This window comes from Grammomys surdaster, unplaced genomic scaffold, assembly GCF_004785775.1.
Source record: "Grammomys surdaster isolate TR1022 unplaced genomic scaffold, NIH_TR_1.0 372, whole genome shotgun sequence".
Lineage (NCBI taxonomy): Eukaryota > Metazoa > Chordata > Mammalia > Rodentia > Muridae > Grammomys > Grammomys surdaster.
In genome coordinates, this window is record NW_021604791.1 from 9814721 (window position 1) to 9839240 (window position 24520).

A 24520-nucleotide genomic window follows, 5' to 3' on the forward strand; every position below is an offset into this window, starting at 1 on the left:
TACAAAATTAGACTTAGCACCGGTGTAGAGTCCATTATGAGAGGCTGGCGAGATAGCTCGACCATTAGGAGCACTGACTGCTCTTGCAGAGGACCTCATCTGGTTCCCAGCATCCACATGGCAGCTCACAACCATCTGTAACTCCAGTTCTAGAGAGTCTGACACCCTCTCTGGTGGCAATAGGTGCACACATGGGGTGCACAGACATACATCCAGGCCAAACACTCACACACATAAGATAAAGATGAATAAATCCTTAAAAGTTCCACTGCAGCACGGATGTTGCCGTCATGCTTTTCAAGAAGAGGCATTGTAGCGTATCCTCCCTGACACACCAGGAGTGTCCCCCAATCTTTATCATAGCTTATAGATTTTTACCCGTGACCCTCTCGTCTACCAAAGCAATTCCTCCTCATCCAGGTCAGTACCCAGGCTGCTTAGTTTTTCTTTCTATCCGGGTCTAGATAGATTGGAAATCTATAGCATCAAGATAATGAAGACACAGAGGCTCTAATCCTGTGACTTTGTAGAAGACAGCTTCGGGTGCTTTTCTTGCCATTCATCCTTTCGCAAGTTGATTCTCTACCCTTTGAACGAGCAAGCAGCTGCAGACATGGCTGGGTCCTAAAAAGAAAACCTCACAGCCTTTGTTTTAGCAGACAGCACCCAGGGCTTGTCACGTGGCCAGTGCTGACCTGGCTCAAGTCAGTCAGGGCGGTAGACCTACAGAGATATTGCAAGAACCTAACCTGCCGGCAAAATGATAGAATCAGTCTTTTCATTCCCTTGTCAGACAGGAAAATGAAAGAAGGCTACAGAGGCCATCAGAGAGGAGCCGAGCTTGATTTTCTGCCTCTAATTTGATTTTCGCCTGCGGAGGAAGATTCAGGAAGGACAGGCAGTGATTGAAATCTCAGCCTGTGTGCTAGGCAACCCAATAATGTTTGCTAAGAGAAGATGGATCGATCTTGGCTAATGACCCAGGCCTTTCCAAGCTTACTTAGTCATTGTGCCCATTGTCAGTGACTAGAAAGAAGATGGGAGAGAACACATTAGCTTGCCACCTGCTGATGCTGTTTTAGGCCCCTCATTTCAAAAGCCAGCGTGCTCTGATTTACACTGTGGTTTGAGACTATTAAATACACACGCATTTTATGATTAGTTGGTTGCACTGTATCTTTATGTTGCTTCTTCATGTTTGTTCCTCTGCAATGTTTTCCAAAATAATTAAAAAATATTTACTTTGTTTTTATGTAGTTTGCCTGCATGCATGTATGTGACGAGATTCTGTGGAGGCCAGAAGAGGGTATTAGATCCTTGAACTGGAGTTGTGTATGGTTGTAAGCCACCATGTAGGTGCTGGGAACTGCACCTGGGTCGTCTGCAAAAGCAGCAAGTGCTCATAGCTGCTAAACCATCTCTCCAGCCCTGACATGTTTACTTTAGCAAGCTCTTGTTAAGAATGAGGCTCTAAACTGCTTACTGTAGGCACAGTGCGCACGGACCATGCTCTTTCTGTGGAATCTCTGGAATGGGCCATGTCAGCTGTCTCTGGAGGCCATTCCGAGTCTCATGAGAAGACCCGCAGACTTCTGAATGGGACAACCTGGGTTTTGGATAGTGTCTTAGTCACTGCCCTATCGCTGTGGAGAGACATGTGAAGAACATGCCAGCTCTTATAAAAGAAAGCTTTAATTGGGGATGGCTTATACTTTCAGAGGCTTAGTCCGTTATCATCATGGTGAGGAGCAGGTATGCCAGGCATGGCGCTCCTGGAGTAGTTAAGAGTTACATCCTAATCTTCAGGGAGAAAGAGAAGTGTGTGTGTGGGGGGTGAGGGGGAGAGACTGGAGAGAGCATAGACTTTTGAACCCTCAAAGCCCACACCCCTGTGACACACTTCCTCCAACAAGTCCCCACCTACTCCAACAAGGCCCCACCTCCTAACCTGTCTCAAATAGTGTCAGCCCCTGTGACTAAGCATTCAGATATATGAGCCTATGTGGGCCATTCGTATTCAAACCACCACAGCTAGCATTGTGGGGGCTTTGCTGTACTTAACTTCGGGATGTTATCTCCAGTTGTATCCCACAAGTATCACCTCTGTCCCTGCAGTGCAGCATCCCTGCCCCCCTGAGTAGGTGGCTGGAGGGAATGGAAGGAGTGTTTACAGTTCCCTCAGACGCTTCTTCAAAACAGTTGTTCAACCATCCCTCGCCACAGCCTGCACTGAGAAAAGGTCTCCAGCATTCCAGGCTGGCTTTGACCTCCACATGTAGACAGCAGTGACCTTGAATTCCTGATCTCCCTGCCTCTACTTCTGAAGTGCAGGACCTGGAGTATGCATCACCTGATTTATGTGGATTTAATTTAATTGACTCCCAGATGTTGTGCACGGTCGGCCAGCACTGAACTGCCCCCCCCCCTTTCTTCACTATAGCCAACCATCTTTTGAGAGTATCACAGTTCTCCAAGTCCTGAGGCTTTCAGGAGCCTTAGAACACCAACCGGGTTACCTTTCCTTCACTTTCTGGTGGGCGAGCTTCTCTGTGGCTTTCCTCAAATGACATTTCTTCTCCTTGGTCATTTCTGTCTGAAATCTCAGTCCCATCTCACCCTCCTGTCCTTCCTATCCTCATCCGTGTCTCTCATACAGATCCTGCCACTCTCTCGGTCTGTGGGTATGTGAGGGTGGTGACCATTTCCCAGTTGGTTCATGGTTGTCTCTCCAGAGTGCTGCACACTCCGAGAGTCTCTGGATGGGTGGCTGGTGGCCCAGGGCAGGGTGGCTGGTTTCCCTCTTGCCTACCCAGGAAGAAATCATCGTTCAGTGAGACGTTATCCACTCCTGACTCGTTTTACCTTCTCTTTCCTTCTCTTTTTAGCTTTTGAATTTCTTTGAAAGTTATTTTTGGTATTATCTTAGTGGGTTAGAAACAAGCTAGAATGCAAAGGATTATGAGCTTTAGAATTATTAATTTTTATTTTCAGGAAATATGAGAGTTGGGAGACGACGCAGTTGTTAAGAGCATTTCAGTTCCCAGTGTGAAATGGTGGCCCACAACCATGTGGAACTCCAGTTCCAAAGGATCTGATGCCCTCTTCTGACTTATGTGGGCACACAGACATGCATGATGTCAAAATATTCATACACATAAAATAAAAACAAATAATTTAACAAGTCAAAGAGGAAAGTAGAATTTTTTTTTTCATGGAACAGTTATTTTGTGGAGCCCAGATGGGTGTGAGTCCACTATGTAGCTGAGAGTACCTTGAACTGCAGGTCCTTCTGTCTTCCTGCCAGAGTGCTAGGATCACAGGTGTGAACGCCACACCTGGCGCCAGCCTATCATGTGCCATGTCTATCAATCATCCTTCTGATTGATACTTGCCGCCTGAAACACACGAGGGCACACATACATACACTTGATCTTAACCCAATGACCATGAAACCATGCACCTTTCGTGTCTCTCCTGTTGTGCCTCCCATATGAAGGAAACCTTGGCACAGGTCTTCATAAATACACAGGAAGAAATAATTTATTTGGAGCTTAATGTCCTCGGGGGTCTCCAGTCCTATCTGCCACATGTAAAGGAGGATATTTTATAACTGTGGTAAGTAGGCTTGTGATTCTATTTTGACAAGAATTAGTCACCGATGAGGGAGGAACACTCAGGACTACTAGAGAATCTCCAGGGATAAATGTCTTTCTAAATGCAGTCCATCCATCCTCAGCCGATTGCATGGTGCCTTTCCGCTTGGGTAAGGGTAAGCCTCCCCTCCTCAGCCGGCTAACTGAAACAATAGTCTCTCTTGGCAACGCCCTTTCCAGTATACCCAGAAATGATGTCTCGTCAGCTGCCTTGGCATTCTCTCAATGCCAGGGTCAAGTTAGCACTCACATTGGCGTTCATAGCGAAATCCTGATACAGCTTCAGAGTGTAATCTCAGAGAGTACTAAGGCTTTGTTCTCAGTGCTGATATACTTACATACTGATAGGATTCTTTAATGAATTCTCTCTCTCTCTCTCTCTTTCTCTCTTTGTCTGTAGAAACATACAGTCCATAAAATATAACTATCATAGACATTTTGAAAGAAAAAAATTAACATATTTCTCTGATATACTTCCTGCCTTATATTTTAGGTGATAAACTTTTGTAACAAAATATACATAATCACAGACTGTTGTTCTTGTATTCCTCTGTTTTATTAGCATATATTAACCACACATAGTAGTGGGCCACTGTGACATTTCCGTATGTGCACACACTGTACTTTGGCTGTTCTACACACACACACACACACACACACACACACACACACACACACACACTGCCCTTTTGCTCCATTCTCTGCTATTGGCTTCCTCTTCCAAATTAGTCTTTCTTTTACTTTCATATTTTTGTTTTTAATTCTTTTAAATTACCCAATGAGTTTCCTTAAAATTGTTTACAGGAGCATGGGCACCTTACCAGTGGCTACACCTAGGAGAAAATGATTGCCTTCCCTTCAACTATGGGATCCCCAGGGGTGAGGCTCGGGTGGGTCACAGAGTAGTGGCATATTGGCTTCTTTTGGTCATGCTGGGCATGTACATCGGAAGTACACACGCTGCACCACGGAGCCATATCCCCAGCCACGGGCTATATCCCCAACCACGGAGCCATATCCCCAGCCACGGGCTATATCCCCAACCACGGAGCCATATCCCTAGCCACGGGCTATATCCCCAGCCACGGAGCCATATCCCCAGCCACGGGCTATATCCCCAACCACGGAGCCATATCCCCAGCCATGGGCTATATCCCCAGCCACGGGCCATATCCCCAGCCCCCACATAAAACCGTTTTATGTATGAGATTAACCTCTTACATACTGGTGACATGAGTCTAAATATATAAAATAAGGATTAACTGGAATCCAGAAATTTTTTTTTCTCGGGTAGAAAACTCCTATGTAAATGATTCAGTTCAAATAAACTCAACATTAAGACATTCCTTTCTGTTGCTTAGCAATCCCATGCATCTTTATTAAATCCTTCTGACTGGCTGGAGGCTTTTTGTTGTCCTTAAACAGTAGAGTGAGCCGTGGACTTCATTCATTTGAGTGCTTATCCTTTTATAACTTCTTGCTTCTCACTGCGGCTGCGCAATCTTCTGAAACTATCTCTTACCTTCTAAGGGACTGGAACCTATGCTGGACCTTGCAGCCAGAGTTAACAACCCTTTGAGGTCACTTAAGGCATAAGACTGCTGTCCTACTGTGTGCTCAGCCTGTTTAACCTGCTTCGAGGAGAACAGTGTAACAGCCAACCTTACTTGCCCTGGATTTCTTACACCCTAAGCTAGTGCCTAGCTGTCATCTTAAATCTTGTACTCTTCTATGCCCCTGACCCATGCGTGTCCTGATAATCATTTGCTGGAAACAGCAAATAGGCATAAGCCAGTCTTATAAATGAATGTCCACTGTGAACACTGAACACGACATATGGCTGTTGCTTGGTAAACAAAGATGTCTGTAACGCTGTCTGTTATTTTGGGCAATTGGGGTCAGTTGGAGTCAGGAACTTAATCCCTTGTAAAACTCTGTTAAAGACTTCTGTAGAGTCTCTCCCTCGTCCCTTCCTCATGTGACGCTTTCTGATCCGTTCAATAAGTACAGAGGGGAGCCCTTTGTTAAGAACACTCACAATCACACACAGATACAGCAGAACACAAACAAACATAGAGTCACAAGACAGCCCTCAGGCGGGCAGATTCACTCAGACAACAGGCAGACCTGTGATGGAAGACACAGGGAGAGGAAAGAAGAAAATTCAAATCTGGGTTCACCGGTGGACGGATGACAGCAATGGGGAGTTCTTTGATTCTTCAGTGTGACACCGATACATTATTGGAGACTGAGTTTGTTAATGTGTTCAATAATGTATACAGTTGTCAAGATCCAGACAACTTAACAAATCCTCCACATCCCTAAGATTTATTATTTTCATTTAATTGACATGTGTCTGTGTGTAGGCATGCGTGTGTGACTGCAGGTGCTCACCGAGGCCAGAGACATCCCCTGGAGGGAGCGTCACAGAAGGCTGATCATATGATCATCTTAATGTTCACTCTGGTCTCTGTGGACCCCTGTGGTCATATGCACAGACACATGATTAAAACAAAAGAAATCTGCATTTTAAAAAGAGTGAATGTACAAGATACCCATGCCTCCATCAGTCCTCCTTGAACAGGGAGTTGTAAACTGAGGGGAAGTGACTTAGCAGTGTGTACACCTAAGTAATGATGGGGAAAAGGGGATAAACTCACTTTCTAGAGCAGTGGTTCCCAGGCAGCCTACCCACTCCCATCGCCTCTAAACAATTTCAGAGCATAGAGAGAACTGGAAAATCCCCTGTCTCCACCTTAAGGTAGCACTTAATATTATGTGTATTTGTTTGGTTTTCAAATGAAAAAAGCAAAGCCTAGAGGTCTCGAGTCCTCCGGCTGGCTTCCAGATCAAGCTTCCTGGCCTCATAGGCCAGGCCACCTCACTGTGTGAGGATACTATTCATAAACACTTGTGTTCCCCGCCTCCTCTTTTTTGAGATAAGGTATCACTTTGTACTCCATAACCCACACACTAGCCTAGAGCCAGAGTCTGTCTGTCTTCTGTCAGTCTGTCTGTCTGTCTGTCTGTCTCCAGCTTCAGCTTTTCCAGTGGTAGATTACAGGCATGAGCTGTAATCTCATGGAAAATAATCTTTCTTTTCCTTCCTGGCCAACCTACTTGCCTCCTTGTTTCTTTCTGTCTCTCTGTCTCTGTCTCTCCTTGTTTCTCTCTCTGTTTCTCTCTGTCTCTCTCCCTATCTCTCTCCATCTGTCTCTCTGTCTCTCTCTCTCTCTTTCTCTCTCTGTCTCTCTCTGTCTCTCCCTCTCTCTGTCTCTCTCTGTCTCTCTCTGTCTCTCTCTCTCTGTCTCTCTCTCTCTCTCTCTCTCTCTCTCTCTCTCTCTCTCTCTCGCACTGGTACTCAGGGCCTCACACATAGTAGTTCTACCACACTCCGCTGTATCCCCAACCTAGTCAACACTGGTTAAACAAACGAGCAAACTAATAAAAAGCATCATAATAACATTCTGAACTTGAATTTAAACAGGTCCTTCCTTTGTTGAACTTTAATTTCTTAATCTAAGAATCGTCATTGATAGAGCCATTCTGTTTAGAGTGGCTGGGAAGTCCCTTGCATGGGAGTAGTTGAATCCTACGTTGTGATAAGGGGAAGGGGAAGGCTTACCTTCCTGTAAAAAAAAAATGGAACAAAAGCAAAATGAACTGTAAGTCTAAGCTGCTGATCACATGGCGTCCTCTAATGTTTTATATTTAAGCTGTGTTTTCATTATTATTATTATTACTACAGGAAAAGCTGTTATCCAGATCTCTTCAGAGGGGTGAAGATCTGCAGTTTGACCAGGTACTGTAATTTGGGGGAACAGTCTTTCTTTTAAGAACTATGTCTGTTTTTGAAGAACTAGAATAATCTATTTCACACGTGTCCACCATTGAGAAAGTCCTGTGTGGTAGATTCTTCCTCATGGAACAATGAGCGCACTTAATTTTTGCTTAGTCAGCACTTTAAGACTCTTTCCCACCCCCCCCGTTTTTTTTTTTTTTTTTTTGCTTTTCATTGCTAATGTTTTTAATATGCTTTGATAAGTTTTCCTAGGAAGTTAACTAAATCCCTTAATCTCATTCTTTGTATCGTTTTATTTCTACTATTCATTCATTCATTCATTCATTCATTCGAGACACTGTGCAGGGCAGATAGTCCTCGAAGTCTCAGCCATCCAACTGTCTCTGCTTTCCAGACACTGGGATTACAGATGTGCACCACCATTCCCAGCACCAGAATCTAAAACTTTTACATTATGTTACCTTACTTTTTAACAATTTAACATTACTTTTAACTTCTAGCACATTTTTCACCTGTTGAAGTTCTTGGAAACCCGTATATAGAATTTCAACATCTAAAGTCTGTTCTTTCTGTTAATTTTTTCCCTTTGCTGAGGTTAAATGTTGGGTCACACACCCTTGTATCATAACCGTCCCGTTGCATAAAGATTATTTAAAACAGCAGTCTGGTCTCACTAATATTTATGGGCCTGTTTATTCAAAATACTGTCTCTATAGTATTGTGAGCATGGCTGCCTTCCAGAATACCGTGTCTCTCTATAGTATGGTGAGCACGGCTGCCTTCCAGAATATCGTGTCTCTCTATAGTATGGTGGGCACAGCTGCCTTCCAGAATACCGTGTCTCTCTATAGTATGGTGAGCACGGCTGCCTTCCAGAATACCGTGTCTCTCTGTAGTATGGTGAGCACGGCTGCCTTCCAGAATACCGTGTCTAGGAAAAGGAAGAGAATGCTCATATTAGATGAGCCGGCCAGATAAAAGCAGGCAGAGTGAGACTGGCTCATCAGAAGCTCGTGCTGCTGGATCTGGCTAGTTTTTCTAAAACTTCATCTCCAAGAGAGAGAGAGAGTTCTGCAGTAGAGCACCAGCGTTTACAACCCACTGTCCAGGAGCCAGCGATCTGTGTGGGCTGAGTGGGTAGACACTGGTCTACAAAGAAATGACAGGCAGGAGGGTAACTCCCGGTTACTGAGTTCTTTTCAAGGGCTTCTCCACTACAGAGGTAATGAGACCAATAGCATCTGGCTTCCTCGGTGAGTGTACCATCAGGGATTGAACTCTGACTCAATGTCATTCTCAGAAAGTTTTCCTTTTTTTAAAAAAAAATATAAGTGGTCATTTAAAACTAGAAGTGGGTGCTAGGTAGTTTGCTCTCAGAAAAATACATTGTGTTGTATGAATTGTTTTATATGTTTAGCAGAGCAGACAATGTTTTATTCTTCTTTCCTAGATACTAAATGAAGTTTTGTTTGAGGCACACTGTTCATTTTCCTAAAATGTAATTTTTAAATACATTGAACAAATACAACTAAGATCTTGTTTTGAATTTCCAACGTTACCAGGCATATCCAATTAGAATAATCAATAATAAATTGTGGTCAAAGAAATTAGAAATCACAAGGGAACCTCCAAAGCCTGAATGATGAAACTGAGCCCTGGAATTAATTTTCTCTTTTCTTGGGTAAACTTAATTTGGAAGTTTATAAAGAGCATGAAGCACCATGGAATTGACTTGATTTCTAGAGATATCAATTTATCTTCATTAAAAGACACTTCCTGTGGTCACAGAACTGAATAAAGCCCTTGACAATTCTGCAGCCTGCGTGTTTTAGATAAATCAGCAAAGTTCCATGGAGCACTGACTGTATGCTGTTTTAATTTTAGAGGCAGTGGGTTGAATCAGACATAGAAATGACCTGGAAGAGAGGACACTTTCTTGGAATCCTTGATGATATGTAACCATGGGGCTACTCATTAAAACTAGTCTAGGAAAGTTGGGTTTATTCAAAAAAAGGAATCATATTGGTATTTATCTTGAACTTGGTATTAGCTTTCTATTGCTGTGACAAAATACCTGAGGTAATTAACTCGATGGAAGAAAGGTTTGTTTTGGCTCAAGGTGCCAGAGGTTAGTTTATTCGTCCTGCCTGTGGAGGCGCAGTACATGCTGGTAGTAGCCTGCTATGGCTAATAAGTAAAGAGAGAAATGAGAGGGAGCTAGATCCCCAACATGCACTTCAAGGGACCGTCCCCAGGAGACCCACTTTCTGCCAGGAGGCTCCACCTCTCAAAAATACAGGCACCACAGCACCTGCTGGACACACGAGCCTTCAGGGCATTGCAGATGCAAACCGATGCGTTCAGACAGCATCAGGGATGTGCCACATCTTGAGAGTCCTCCACCCTTCATTCAGTGTGTCACTAGAAGTTTGTTTTCCATATGGCTCCACCATGTGGCTAGTAGAGTAACTACAGTGCCCCTGTGTCACAGAGGAACATGGCAGGAAGGAGCCTTCCCCTCCATCTTCAGATGGTGTAGTCTGCTTTCTCTTTCCGAACTCTCCTCTGTTAGAAACTTGGTAACGTTCTGGAGTCTTGTCCGTAGAAGCACCGGCAAGCTGGCGGAGCAGGTATAGAGATGATTTGAAGAAAGGTGTCGGTAGGATGCTTATGAAACAAACAAACAAACAAACAGACAGACAGACAGAGGTTCGCCCACGTAGCTTACTGCTCTTCAGAGATAGCCCCAGATATAATGGGGTGTAGCAGACAGACCTGATGTTACATACAACAAGTGGTACGTGTGTGCCGGAAGATCACGAGCTACTAAACTAAAGTTTGGGATGATGTCTCACTGCGACTGAAGCCCAAGCTGATTTTATCTCATTACATGGCTAGCCTTGGCTCATTCTTTAGCTCTCAGATGTGTTTCTGTTGTTCTGGTTTTTTTTTTTTTTTCATTTACATTACCATCCCTCTGCATTTCCATGGGGCGGCTCGTGGCGTGGGAGGCTGCTGCCTGCCGCCGTTTCTGCTATCACACTCGGCTGTCTTGCCTTTCTTTCAGTTGGTAAGCTCCATGAGCTCCGTAGCAGAGCACTGTCTCCCGTCCTTACTCCGAACCTTGTTTGACTGGTACCGACGCCAGAACGGAACCGACGATGAATCCTACGGCTACAGGCCGAGGTCGAGCACAAAGTCTAAGGGGTGAGTGGCTCATCTAACCGTCTTTCCTGGACGGGAGGCACTTGCGGTCGATGGCGTGACTGACGGTGTTATCAAGCCGAGATTGTGTCACTTGGCTACCAAGCACGGATTACTTTATTTAGAGACAAGGTAGATAGAGTTTATGGCCATGTGTGGTAGTAAGAATGAAGGAGTTCGTGCTTAAACTTTAGTAATCTACTTTATCAGTTGAGAGTATCTGTCGTAGGCCATTTGCTTGAGGCTTAGAGGCTTAGTGCTATACTTCTGCATCGTATGTAAAGTTCCACCTTAGATGTGTGAGAAAGTTACCTCTGGTGTGTTTTTATCTAGAAACGTTAGTTCTTTTGTTTAGTTCGTAGCATTTTTTTTTTAAGCTACCAATGAATTATGAAGCCACACTAGGTTTTCTAGAGGAAAACGGAAGTACTTTTCTTTCTCTTGCCGATTCTTCTACGTTACACTTATTTCTAATAGATGGAACAGAAAAGTGTATGTTGTATGTATAAATAGCTAACGTCGAAAAACAACAGAACATGCCATGCATGCAGTGGGGTACTGTAACGACCCGTTCTGCTGCTCCGGTCCGCGGGTCAGGGCCTAGCAAGAGAGAGAGTGGGGACGGAGATGCGAAGAATGGAGACAAGACAGAGTCTGATCAAGTCTCTTCTCAAGTCTCTCCTTAAGTCTCGCCTCAAGTCTCTCCTCAAGTCTCGCCTTTATTGAAAGGAAATCATGGGTATATAAGAAAAGCAAGATAATTATCAGAGTGTGCTCAGCTGTTGTAGGCTGTTGACAACAAGTCTCTTGTCAGGGTATATGTCTCAAGATGGCTGCAAAGATGATACCCGCTTTCTGCTCAGAGTCGGCTCCCAACAGGGTACACTAAAGCAGGGTTCCTATCCCAGTTGGTGCTAAGTGGGTATACCCCTACTCCCCCTCCTCACTCCCTCCCTCCCACTCACACACTCACACTCACTTGTGCTATGGAGGAACACAGTAAATCATACAAACCAACCACTATACGGCAGTCATTTTGGAACTCAGGAGTCTCCACTCAGTTCTCATTTTGGATTCTTGTTTCAGAGATGAGCAGCACCGTGAGAGAGATTACCTCCTGGAGCGGCGAGATTTAGCTGTAGACTTCATTTTCTGTTTAGTTTTGGTAGAAGTTCTAAAGCAGGTAAGTGCCTCTGTATCTCCAAGCCTGAATCCCCACTGCCTCCCGACCCTTCCTGTTTCTGACATCACTGAGGACATTACCTGAGATTCTGGCCCATGAGGTGACCAGATCATTTAATTTAATCACACGTCTTTCCATTTCCCTGCACTTGCCTGCTCTAAACTTGTCTGTCCCTAGTTAAGTGAAGGTAAATCTTTTTTTACCTTCACCTGCCCTCCGAGATGCAGAGTCACGTTAGGAAGAGTGAGCTGATGGAATTGTGTTAACTAGGGACTTGGCGCAGTCTGCCTGCTGCTTGGCTACTTTAACTCTCTTCCATGAGGTGGAGGGAAAGATTAAACAGCACCGGAAGTGTCATTTGTTGAAAATGAATGAAGGTGTGCATGCATACACATACTTGTATGAATTTGGAGGCTGTTTGTTTTAAGTTTGAAGTCTTGAAGACATACGTTATTAAAGGGTCATCTGTGTATTTCTAGCTATGGACTGTGGTTAGAGAAGAAAACTAGAAAATTTAAAGATGAACCCACACGTTTTCCTTATGATGCGTTTGGATAGGAGTTTCATTTTTGTTACTTAGAATGGGATGTAAACGAATAGCAAATGCCAAATCTAAAAGTAATTTGCAGTCTAGTTTGATTTAGTTAATATAATACATTCGTGGCTTATGGTGTTGATTTTTACAGTGTATGTGAACCGACAGTTATTTGCAAAATAAAAAGCATAACAAATACGTAAAGGAGATTAATGAATTACTCAAAAGTCAAAGGCCCCTTAGTATACACATTTTGTAAAGGTTTTTTTTTTTTTTTGTGGTGGTGGTAGGGTTTTTTTTTTTTTTTTTTTTTTTTTTTTTTTTTAGTAGATCTGGGAATCAGATTTCTTGTGTGACTTGTGCTAACAGGGCAGGCAGATTTGGTTTCTCTGATGTTTTGATTTTTTTTTTTTTTTGAGTGTGGCCAGGATGCCAAGATGCTAAAACCAAAGTTGCTAGGGCAGGAGAGCTGAGAAGAGAAAGGGCCCTGGCCACTGGTGACCTTGACAGTACCCGGTGGCTGACTGCTCCTGTCTCTAATGTGCTGACACTCGTGTGCTGACTTCTGTGGTCCTGTGATGTGTGGGCACCAATCTGACTCTCCATGGTGCGCCCTTGGCAGGACCCTGAGCTCACGAGTGACAAGGCCATGGCCATGCACTCCTTTCTTACTGAAGCGATACTGGGTCCCTTTCTTCCAGACCGAGAAATTGCTGCCTCCTCACCGGACACATCTCTGTGATTCTAGCTCACTATAAAGAAAGTTTTTCTCCTTTGCATCTCATGCAACTCTCTAGTTGGCCCGTCTTGTCGTTTGTTGTTGTTTTGGCTTCCCAGCCCACATGTCACCTGTACTTGGACTGGCTTCAGAGGTTTAACCCATAGCCAACCTGTGTGTGTGTGGGGGGGGAGGGTATCGTCCCCTACCAGCATCCTGCAGTCTCGCTCCCTTTCTTCAGAGTTGCAAGCCTCTGCCTCAGCTTCTCTAATTCACATAGCCCTCTGAACACAGGACAGCATCAGTACCATGACGTATAGGCCTTCTAGAAGTTTGTCTAGTCTTGTTTTTCTCAAGATCTCTGTACAAGCCCTTGCTAACTCGTAGCTCAGGGGACTCGGATGTGAGACGAGGCACTGCCTCTGATAAGGATCCGGGTTCTGCTGCCACATTGTTCCTCCCAGCAGCTCCCTTCCCTCCTCCTTTACTGTCACCTCATTCCAGAGTTCACATGTACCCAGTCAAACAGCAGCCAGTCACCGAGGACACGTATAAGCTTCTTCCAAAACTCTTTGTGGGGACTCTTCTGCACAAAAAAAAAGGCAAAGTTGTTTTTGTTTCTTAAATTAGTTTCTCTAAACCTATAGAAAATAAAATTAAAAAAAAAATCGATAGCGGTTTCTAAAGTACGGTGACAAACTAACCCAATTTTCTTATGTCAAAATGACATAGAGCTTCATAGGTCTCCAGAGTAATTGACTTACAATGTCTTCATTTGCTAGGACCTTTGCTTCTATCATGCAGATAGGTCCTCATCAGGCTGTGACTCTGTCATGCTGTAGCAGGTGGCTGTACCTAGGGCACTAGAGTATCCGTACACCAAGCTCCTTGTAGAAGAGGGATAACAAATACGTAAACTCATATGACTTAGTCCCTGCCTTTATAGTATAAGTGATGTCTCCCTGGGTAATGGTTATGCATTTGCTACTACTTCCTCATGCGTGAAGGATTTTGTAATCTCTGAGCCAGCTGATCATTGTCATTGTTGGGCGGTGGCCAAAGCACATAGTAATGTCCCAGCTGTCCGTCTTGTTTGCTGGGGAACTCAGGCTGGGTTGCTCTCCTAGCCTTTTGTCCTGTGTTTAAAAGGGTAGGCATAATATACTTTTGTTGCATCACGAGAACTGAAGTCAGTAGCACTTGGTTAACGGGAGATTCCCAGGCAGTGCTCTCCTCCGTCTTCATGTTACAGATAAAGAAAGGCCCTCGGCTGTAGCGCCTCAGTGACAGCTACCCAGTAGTTCCTTTGTTTTTAAATTTGCAAGTTCTTCTTTTAATAAGAAGAAGTTATTATTTTTTTATCATATGAAAGTAAGTAAAAATGGCCAGTCTCTTTTCAAATTAAAGTTTTCCTTGTAGCAAGTTAGTATAAAAATTGACTTAATTTAAAAATGAAACCAAATAGCATGAATTCACCAATGGAACAAAACTGACTCAAGATTATAAAAATATATTAACAAAAAAGCAGATACAGGGACTGGGTAGACTGCTCAGGGCAACGTGCCTGCTGTGTAGCCATGAGGAGCTGAGTTCAAATCCCTAGGATCCATTGAAAAGCTGAGCATGGGGGCAGGCATGCCTAACCCCAGCACTGCAGTGTGCATCTGAGACAGGAGAAGCCGTGGAGCTCAGCAGCCTGTCAGTCTAGTAGAACTGATGCCTCCAAGTTGTTTGAGGGACCTGTCTCCACAAGGGTGCTGGAGAAGGGGCTGAGGAAGCGATCCCACATGAGCGGGTGTACCCCGTGCCCCCACATACACCAACACACACACCACACAATAATAATCATGATAATTAAAAATAAAGTAGATAATACCCCAGACTTCACATCCAAGCTCCATGAACGCACACATTCAAAAGAACAGGGTGTGGTAAAGGATGGCTTAGGCTGTAGTGTTGTTACCAGGGCTTTTAGATGCCAGACAGAACCGTGTTTCACCGGCACACTGGCGTTTGGAAGGCCTGGGGCACTTTGGGTCTTACACTGAGTACTAGATGTTCATTGAGGCAGTGAAGCCAGGTGATAAACCCCGCTGTAGGCAGACTCTGGGCACCTTGAGATGCACAGCACCCTGTGAGATGCTAGTGGGTAGCCCTGAGCAAGGCCCGTGGCACTAGGCTTGTCGTGCTGGGGAAGGCAGGGTGGGTTTGCACTCCATCTGTGGTCCCCACACATTACCGTGAGGAAGTGAACACGGTCATCTTGGTCAAGACTGAGCCTCCTGAGTACTTTCATCTCAGCGTGATTGTGTGGTAAGACATGACAAGGAGATAAAATTTCATAGGCTAGCCACTGGAATAAAGGGTAGGTGTTGTGTCCACTGCGATCACCCTTCTGGAATGTTCAAGCGGAACCAGAATCGTTACTGATAGCACAGCAGCCATCAGATGCAAAACAAAACAAAACAAAACAAAACAAAACAAAACAAACAAAAACAAAACCTTGATCCCAAAGGTGAGGCTGTTACCCACAGGAGTAGAGCTACTTTCTGTCTGAGCCGTTAGATCCCACTCCAGATTCTGGCCACCCATTCACATTGTTTCCACTCTTGAAATGAATATTGAGAGACAGCTGTGACCATGTTCAGCTCTGGAAGTAAAATCCTAGAGGTGCAGTCTCCTGCCATAAACTTCAGTGCGGTCTTTACCTGTTCTTTCTGTATCTGTCTTTCTCTTCTGGATTTAAGTAAGATCAGACCAGGTAGTCTATCCACATTTGTTTCATTATTTAAATAGTTGTTGTATTTTAGAAACTGGGGACATAGAATATTCTAGAGAAACACCAACCCCAGAAGTTCATGCATAAAGCCTGTTGTGATTGGAGTGAATGGTACAGTCATGCAAGAGGCAGCCGCTGAGGGCATGTTTAAAATGCTGATCACAGCGGTCTAGGGTGGGGTGACAGAGAACTCTGAGTGGCCAGGCGCTGTCCCCATTGAGAATTCTGGAGTATCTAGCACAAACACGGAGCATCTGGGAGAAGTCACAGGTTTAGGGTACCTTGCATTTCACGACGCACGCCATTGTGAGGAGATGGGTGTGAGAAAACCAGAGCCCCTTTATCCCCCACAAGTCAAGTCCCTCAGAATGTAGAGTCACGTTATTTTAAGGTCACAGACATCTGGGCCTGGCCTGCACCATGACCATTGTGAGTGGTGAATTGAATCCTGGGAGTCAAGCCTGCCATTCAAGCACATGTTGTTTTATAGAAGTTTGCTGTGCCACCTTGTGGCAGGTGTCTGCTTGGGTTAGATAATGGGGTTAGTGGCCTGATGGATCAAGACTTACATGACAGAGCAGTGATTCCCACAATTCCCTTGTTCCCTTGGGGGCTCTGCTATGTACACTGTTGACCCAGTAGAGAAGAATCTATCTGGGGGAATAGAAGAACCGTGCCGTCTGCCTCTGTGAGGTGTGGCCTCTTACCACCCTCTCCCTCAGCATGGCCTCCAGCGTCTCCATCCTACAGTTCCTTCGGCTGCACTTTGTTTCCAGAAGGGGGGTTGCCCTCCCTGCCCTTAGAGAAAGGTGGAAAGGGCGAGTGGACAAGGGTGCATCTTCATCTGTAGTACCCCAAGGTTTGCATGCTCTCGTGGCTGGAGAGTATGGGTTTTAAGCCACGTGTGTCCTATATTGGATGTGGAAACTCAAGCTTACATAGCAAGAAGACAAACTTGGACTTGAGTAGTGTCACTTGGTACTGCCCCACCGTCATAACAGCCCCCCTCTTCATTGAGCTTCAGCTACTGTTTGCCTCAGAGACTTAAAATCGGGTCTGTAGACTGTCGGTATCCCCCCACACACACGCTCAGGAGGACGGTGTGGAGAGTGTCCCTGGATGCTAATCTGAGAGCCCAGCCTCTCCCTCCACACCTCCGAGCCAACTGTATAGATTCCCACCACGGCTGCCAGTAGCCTGGTGGTTATGAGAGGACCTAGAAGATGGAGAAGATGAAAGGTAGGCATCTCTCCAGCTATGTGGGCATTGTCATCCAAGTTCACCTTAGGAATACAATTCTAATATATAGGTACTGTCAACGATTTTACAAAAACTGAAAGCTTCTGTGGTTTTGTTTCTCTTTACATTGGACCTCAGGTCCTTGGAATGGGATAAGTCATGATTCTACTTAAGACAGACAGCTAGCCTTGATGTCTGCGTTTGTTGGTTTTAAATGTGTGTTCACATGTGAGCCCACCGCTGAGTTTGCCAACTATAGTTTAAACCTAATTTACATGCATTTCAAGTCCTGTCCTTTGCTGCCCTCCTTCCTGACTATTCTGCTAATTTTCATAATAGTTTTTAATTTTAAAAAATGTTGTGCATGTATTTCAATAACAGTGTTTCTCTCGATTTTGAATGTTCTTTTAACATAATAATACTGTTTGTTATCATCTAGTACTTACCTTTGCACTCATAATTGGTTCCTGAGATTAGCCGGTGGAGCTGTTGCTGTAGGCATGTAATTGTTACTGTGGAAAAGTGAGCTCAGGGGTTAAGAGCTCTTCCTGCTCTTGGAGAGGACCAACACTGGATTTCCAGCACTGATGTTGGGCAGCTCACAACTGCCTAGAATCCCAGCCCCAGGGGACCCTACACTGCTGACTTCCATGGGAATCTGCAGTCACATGCAGTCACCCACGTACATACCCATAACTGAAAAGAACATAAATACATCTTTTCCCAAAGCAGAGGAGGTGTTTTATTCTGTTGTCGTTTTAATAACTGGAGACCGACAAATTAAGTTGATCAAAGACAGATTGACAGGTAAAAGGATCCTCTGTGTCTGCACTTGAAGGCCTTTATAAGAAAGCAATGGAGGTGGAGAAAAGGGCCTGCATACCATTTTTACCAAGAGTAATTGACTTGTAATGTAAAAGAAACGGATTTCAGACTTCTAGAGGCAGTACAGACTGGGAAAGTAAATACACACAGGAGAACGTTAGTGTCAGCTAACAGCTATTTAATACAACCTATTTATACAGCTCCATCTCTGTACTGACATCCCGTCTCCCATAATAATGTGTCTTCTTCCTGCTTCGGAAGGCTTTCACACCTAGTCAGGGGTGAAATCCTGCAGAGAGTGAAACTCACACCCTGGCTGTAGACAGCTCAGAAGAGAGAGCGTTACTTCACTTTACATCTGTCTTTCATCTGCCTTGAGCTTTAAATAATCTGCACCTCACAATGCAACGAGTGGGTAGCGTGCTATGACGCCTTTGCTTGCGTAGGTGCAGTGTGGATAGTGCCCCCAGCCCCACCAGCCGTGCACAGGAAGCCTCGATACTAACATCGTCTTTCCGAGTTGCTCTTGTCAGACTTAATGCTCTCCCCATCAGGTGTAAATAGCACCGTGTGCATTTTCCTTGAAGTACTTCTAAAACGTTTATTGCCTCAGGAATAGATTATCGATAGCATTGAAATGATAAGATGATTCATAAAAGTCTACTGGCTACTGAAGCCTTCCTGACACAATGTTTCTTTCTTTAAATTCTAGATTCCTGTTCACCCTGTGCCCGACCCCTTAGTTCATGAGGTTCTAAACCTAGCTTTTAAGCACTTTAAACACAAGGAAGGGTAAGTGTAACTCACTTTGGTTGTTGCTTTCCTACAGTCCAGATTCAGGCTATTTAAGTGGTCGGTGTGTTGACTAGACTGGTCTTGGGCCCTTGATCCTTTTGCCTTGGACGCCCCAAGGCTGGAATGGCGAGCTTGGGTTACCAGCCCTGACTCCCAAGTTTGAATCTTAGAATGAGTTCAAAGCAATTGTCTCCCAGTTGTTTTTAGTCTTTCCTGAATATGGGAAAAATTCTGTAAAAAAAAAAAAAAATTGATGGCACTGTTGGGTTCATAAGAATAAAAAAGTTAGGTGCTGATGAGATGGCTCAGTGGTTAAGAGCACTGACTGCTCTTCCAGAGGTCATGAGTTCAATTCCCAGCAACCACATGGTGGCTCACAACCATCCGTAATGACCAACCTTTGCGCTGGAGAGCAGGCCCGACCTGGGCAAGAGGGAGAAGGGAAGGGGGAAAAAAAAGAATGAGGAAGTTAAATTTCATGGCCAGTTAAAATGTATATAGAAGGAAATTCATGGAGTTTTTAATCCTACAAGTAAGTGGTCAACCAAGATGTTATAAAATTCTGATAAGGAATTTTATTGTTGATTTCTTTCTTTTTCTTCCTCTTTCTGGTTTTGTTTAGTTTAGTTCTGTTTTACTTTGCTTTGGAGACAGGTTTTCACTCTGTAGCCCAGGATGGCCTGAACCTCAACCATATGTTGTTCATGTTAGTCTCACACTGCTTGATATCCTCCTGCCTCAGCTTCCCAGGGCCTGGGGTTACTTTGGGTGTGAGCCACCACACCAGGCTTTCTGATAAGGAATTTGAATTGTATCAAGAGAAAGCACGGTACTAAAACACCTTGTCCATCCGTTCTGTTGTTTCAGATATTCAGGGACCAACACGGGGAATGTGCACATCATTGCGGACTTATACGCCGAGGTGATTGGTGTCCTTGCCCAGTCAAAGTAAGCAGCAGAAACTCGCCTGTGCTTTCAAGTCATTTGTTCTTGATGGAGCTGTGCTGATGATGTCACAGCTGTCCTTTTGGTCCCCAAGTTGTCAATGAAGCTTGTGGCAGCCTTGCTTATGCAATGTCCATTCCTGAACTATGCAGCCTGCATTTACCCATTTCCAGCCTTTGTGTACATCTGAATCAAGTCAGGAATTGTCCAGAAGAGTCCCGATGTTACTTCAACCCCAGTTTAAGAATTCTATGACAAGTGGGTTTTTTTTTTTAAGAAGAAAGAAAGAAAAAGAAAGAAAGGAAGGAAGGAAGGAAGGAAGAAAGAAAGAAAGAAAGAAAGAAAGAAAGAAAGAAAGAAAGAAAGAAAGGAAACTTCATTTAGAGCTTTGAGCGAAGCTAATTAATTTTATTGCTTTCTAGTTGAGTGCTTTTATTTCTTAGGCCACACTGGAGTGAATTCTAATCATCTTGTTTTCAGTAGCTAACAAGGATGCCAAGGAAGGAAGGATAAAATACGCTGGATTACTCCAGTGCAAGCGCTTGCTTTGAGGGGGTACATTCACAGAGTAGTACTGAACTATCTACTGTGGACTATAACTTTAGGGTCTGTGCATGTTCCCCAAACTGAAAGCGTTTGTGTTTGCTCTTGTTGCTCCTGGGAAATGTGGTAGGAGAACAGTATCAGTTTGTGTGTTTAACTGGACGGGGTTTTAAGAGTCTTTGGTCCTGAATCACCACATAGCAACCACTGTAAATTCTTAGAAGCCAAGCTTAATTGTCATCAGTGTAAAGCAGTTTGTAATATTCAGTAATATTTATTATTTAGTACATTTTGATTTTTATTTTTACCAGAGAACCTTTGTATAGGGTCTCACTATAAGACTTAGAATGTAGTTTCAAGCATTTTAAGTGGTCATCCCCCCCCCCCCGACCTCCCAAATAGCACCTTAATGTCATGTTCCACTTAGCCCACAATGACCCCGAAGCTCGGGTGAAAGGACACAAAGTCATAGGTGTAAGGAATGATTGAATTGTCTTTACATCATAATTCCTGGGGTTTATAAAAAACAAAAATGTGCCTCGATTTTAGAAACATCAACCAGAAATTCTAAATAATACAATAGCAGGCTAGATGCAGGAAAACAAACGCTAAGTTACTGGCCAAGGTAACTCTGCGTGGCAGGGATGGTAGAGTCTAAGTGGCTGGGGAGTTTACTACGGTAGCAGCCTCACTCAAATGAGAGAGAGCTACAGCACTGTGGAGCAGCACTGCAGTGTCTCCACTCACGCACAGAAGGAGAAGTGTGGAGGGATTCACACCACAGGAGACTCACACTCAGGGCGCACTCCCACTGAGGGGGAAGGGAGGCCAGGCCGACAAAGGCTGAATCTTGTGTAGAATAGTTCTTTGATTGTAGTGATTTAAATTCACTCTCTGATCAATCATTCCTATGGATTTTTTCGGCCATTGGTTTTTGTTTAGTTTTGTTTTTGAGACAGGGTCTCACTGTTGTACCCTAGGTTGACCCAGAACTTGCTGCACAGCCAAGATTGGTCTCAGACTCTCAGCAATGCTCCTGTCCCAGCCTCTAATGTATTTTCAATACAACCAAAGAAATACCAGTCACACAGGTTGTTGATTTGAACTCAGGATTTTGCTCATATTTCACAAACCTTCTGATCCTAGTGACACAGGGAGAGCAGAGCCTTTCTTCTGTGCCTCTGCACATGAGACACTAATTTTCAGTTATAATCAATACCCTACAATAGATTGGTCTCTTTGAATTAATTTGTAGTCCCTGATCTATTCCACAATGTAACTGTCATAGGAAATTTAGAAAGGGGCTTTACATTTTGGAGACAATTTTAATCATATGATGATTTGTGAGAACGATATTTAGTGTAATTTTATTGTTAGTAATAAACAGCGATGACATAAGAAAATATCCTCTCTGATTTCTTCTTTCGAAGCCACTGGCTTTAAATCAAACCTAGAGTACGTTAGCATAATCACATTCAACTGAGAGCGTTTCGATTTGAGGCGTATGAGTCCTTCTGGATATATAGCCTTTGATCTTGCCTTAAAGATCACTTGGGAAGTTAGTGGTTTTTTTTGATTCACGTCCGTGATGTCTCTGCATACATTAAAGGTTCCAGGCTGTAAGGAAGAAGTTCGTGACCGAGCTGAAAGAGCTGCGGCAGAAGGAGCAGAGCCCACACGTGGTCCAGAGCGTCATCAGCTTGATCATGGGGATGAAGTTCTTCCGAGTGAAGATGTATCCCGTGGAAGATTTTGAAGCGTCCTTTCAGTTCATGCAGGTGACAGTTATCCTCAGGGCTGGCAGTTACAGTTAGCCCAAAACTATCTGTTCTTGTTCCTTTTAAGGTCATCATTACTGATTGATTGGTTGATTGGTTGATTGATTGATTGATTTTTAAATTTCACATGTGATGACTATCCTTGCTGTAGAGTGACTCTGTTGTAACTTAAGGCCCTCTTGCCCTTAGCTTTGTGATAAAATAAGCAAGTGTTCTTGAAAATGTGATTATTACGAATTCTTCAACCTCTTGTCATCCCTTTTTCCCTTCAAGGAATGCGCTCAGTATTTCTTAGAAGTAAAAGATAAGGATATAAAACATGCACTTGCTGGTTTATTTGTGGAGATTCTTATCCCCGTAGCCGCTGTAAGTATACGCCTATATCTTCACACCGTGCATCATAGAAAAATCGTACTTCCCTTTCTTCCCTGAAAACTCTTGCAAGGCCCTGAGCCCGTCCCGGCCTCACTCATCACCTGTGCCCCCCATTCCTCAGAGGTCAGTTTGCTATGTTGGCAGGCGTAGTTGGCTTTGTGCATAGATTTCATAGATTTTGATTATTTTTCAGTTATTGTAGATGATAGGGCAAATCTAGCCCCCCTTTTGTCTTGGGCAGATATGAAAGTTAATTGTATTTTATTCAAATTTCACTCTACTTAAAATTTTAGTGAGCGGTCTTATCTTCATGTGGTTTTCACTTTCACTCGTGGTCTGGTAGCCTGTGCATTTGTATGAATTACCTGACGTGCTCATGTGCTGCTTTGGAAACACGCTTAGGAGAGGTTGGGTGGCCAGAAGATTGCTTGCTTGTTTAGTTGGTTTGGTTTTTCGAGACAGGGTTTCCTCTGTGTAGCTCTGGCTGTCCTGGAACTCACTCTGTAGACCAGGCTAGCCTCAAACTCATAGAGATCCACCTGCCTCTGCCTCCCGAGTGCTGGGATTAAAGGCGTGCATCACCATTGCCCGGCTAAGATTGGTTTTTAAAAAGAAGTTAAGATGTTGGGAAATTAATGACAGTGGTTGGCACACCTTTGAAACCTGTCTTTCCTTTTAGCTTACCCCACTAAATTAGGAAAGATTTTTTTTAATAGGTACAAGTAAAAGCTGTGAATTAAAGGTTTGCCAGTGACACAGTCGTCTCTCAGCCTTGTATTTAGTCCCATAAAGTAGATTCAGTTTATTAACAAACAGACAAGGCTGTCTTTATTTTTTAAAAAAAAAAGTCAGTCATCTGTTGTCTGCAATGACTTTTCTCTCAAGGCCATTCACCCTTGAGGATGTTGGGTAAGCCTCTACCTAGGAATTTTGTAGGGACATGCTTCAACCCATAACTCCGGCCATCTATGAAAGTGCTGCTGTTATCCTGGGACAGCTTGTATCTCAAATGACCTCCTTCCCCTCCTTGCCTGGCTGGTCTGTCTTCATTCCTTCACTGTATACTGTCTTCTATGTATCAGAGACTCATCTGTGCATAGAAAATAGACACCAGCAAGCTAGGAAGCATTCTGTATGACTCTCAGGCTTATTTCTGGCATGCAAACAGAGAATACACTTGGCTGCAGCATACGCAGGGTGTCATGTCACAGCAGGCACTGCGAAGAAGTTGCGTGGGTACACAGAAGGAAGGATTGGCTGAGGGCAGGGGAGTTGAACTCTTAAATAGAGTATGATTATGTAAGTCCCATCTTGAGAGAGATGGTTGACAACTGCGCAAACACTAAGGGAGAAAGACATGCTCCATCTGGGAAAGGAGCATCTCCAACATCCAGTATAGGTGCCCTGAGACTGTTGTAGAGGCGGCAGGGAAGATGCTGTAGCTTGTCCCATCTCCCAGGGCAGAGCTGTAGGAGCCAAGGCTGGAAGGGTTAAGTAGGAGGTTTGCTCAATAAATGATCTGGGTTCGACTTAGAGCTCACTTCCTCATAAGCGTCCATCCAAAGGCCCCTCTGGAGCACAGACTGCTTGTCCTGCAGCACCCGCTCTGTGTTCTCACCTCCCATCTGCTTGTTCCTGCAGGCCAGGGACCGGGTTTACTTTATAACATTTGGTACATAAGACTTGTATGTAAATCTCAATGAATCATTAACTTACTTCAGACTTGGCAGAGAGAGAGATTTCCTAATGTTCATATGGTTTATGGGCAGTGACCATTTTTATCTCTGTTTGTCTTAACTCTTTCCCTAGGCTGTTAAAAATGAAGTCAATGTCCCCTGTTTGAAAAATTTTGTGGAGATGCTGTATCAGACTACATTTGAACTAAGTTCCAGAAAGAAGCATTCACTGGTACCGAGAAGTGTTTCAAACCTTCATGTGCCCCCCGTTGGCTCTTGGGTGTTCTGGTCATTGATTTATGACCCCTGTAGACATTGAAGAAGTGTAAACTGTGAACTTGTAAAATGCCCAGGACAGGGCAGACTTTGCACGTGTACTTTCTCCTGTTTGATTTTAGATTTTCTACTTTTTATTATTGAGAGAGAGAGAGAGAGAGAGAGAGAGAGAGAGAGAGAGAGAGAGAGAGAGA

At 44.0% G+C, this 24520-nt stretch overlaps 1 protein-coding gene across 3 annotated transcripts in view; it reads left to right on the top strand.

The window, feature by feature from the left end:
- Window positions 1-24520, top strand: part of Fryl (FRY like transcription coactivator) — a 195509-nt gene that overhangs the window by 77950 nt on the left and 93039 nt on the right. For all 3 annotated transcript variants that reach the window (XM_028780843.1, XM_028780842.1, XM_028780845.1), the window contains exons 4-11: window positions 7402-7455; window positions 10523-10662; window positions 11746-11842; window positions 18651-18730; window positions 19601-19681; window positions 21831-21999; window positions 22273-22365; window positions 24184-24282. In XM_028780843.1, coding sequence (XP_028636676.1) covers window positions 7402-7455; window positions 10523-10662; window positions 11746-11842; window positions 18651-18730; window positions 19601-19681; window positions 21831-21999; window positions 22273-22365; window positions 24184-24282 — 813 coding nt within the window. The remainder of the gene's footprint in view (window positions 1-7401; window positions 7456-10522; window positions 10663-11745; window positions 11843-18650; window positions 18731-19600; window positions 19682-21830; window positions 22000-22272; window positions 22366-24183; window positions 24283-24520) is intronic.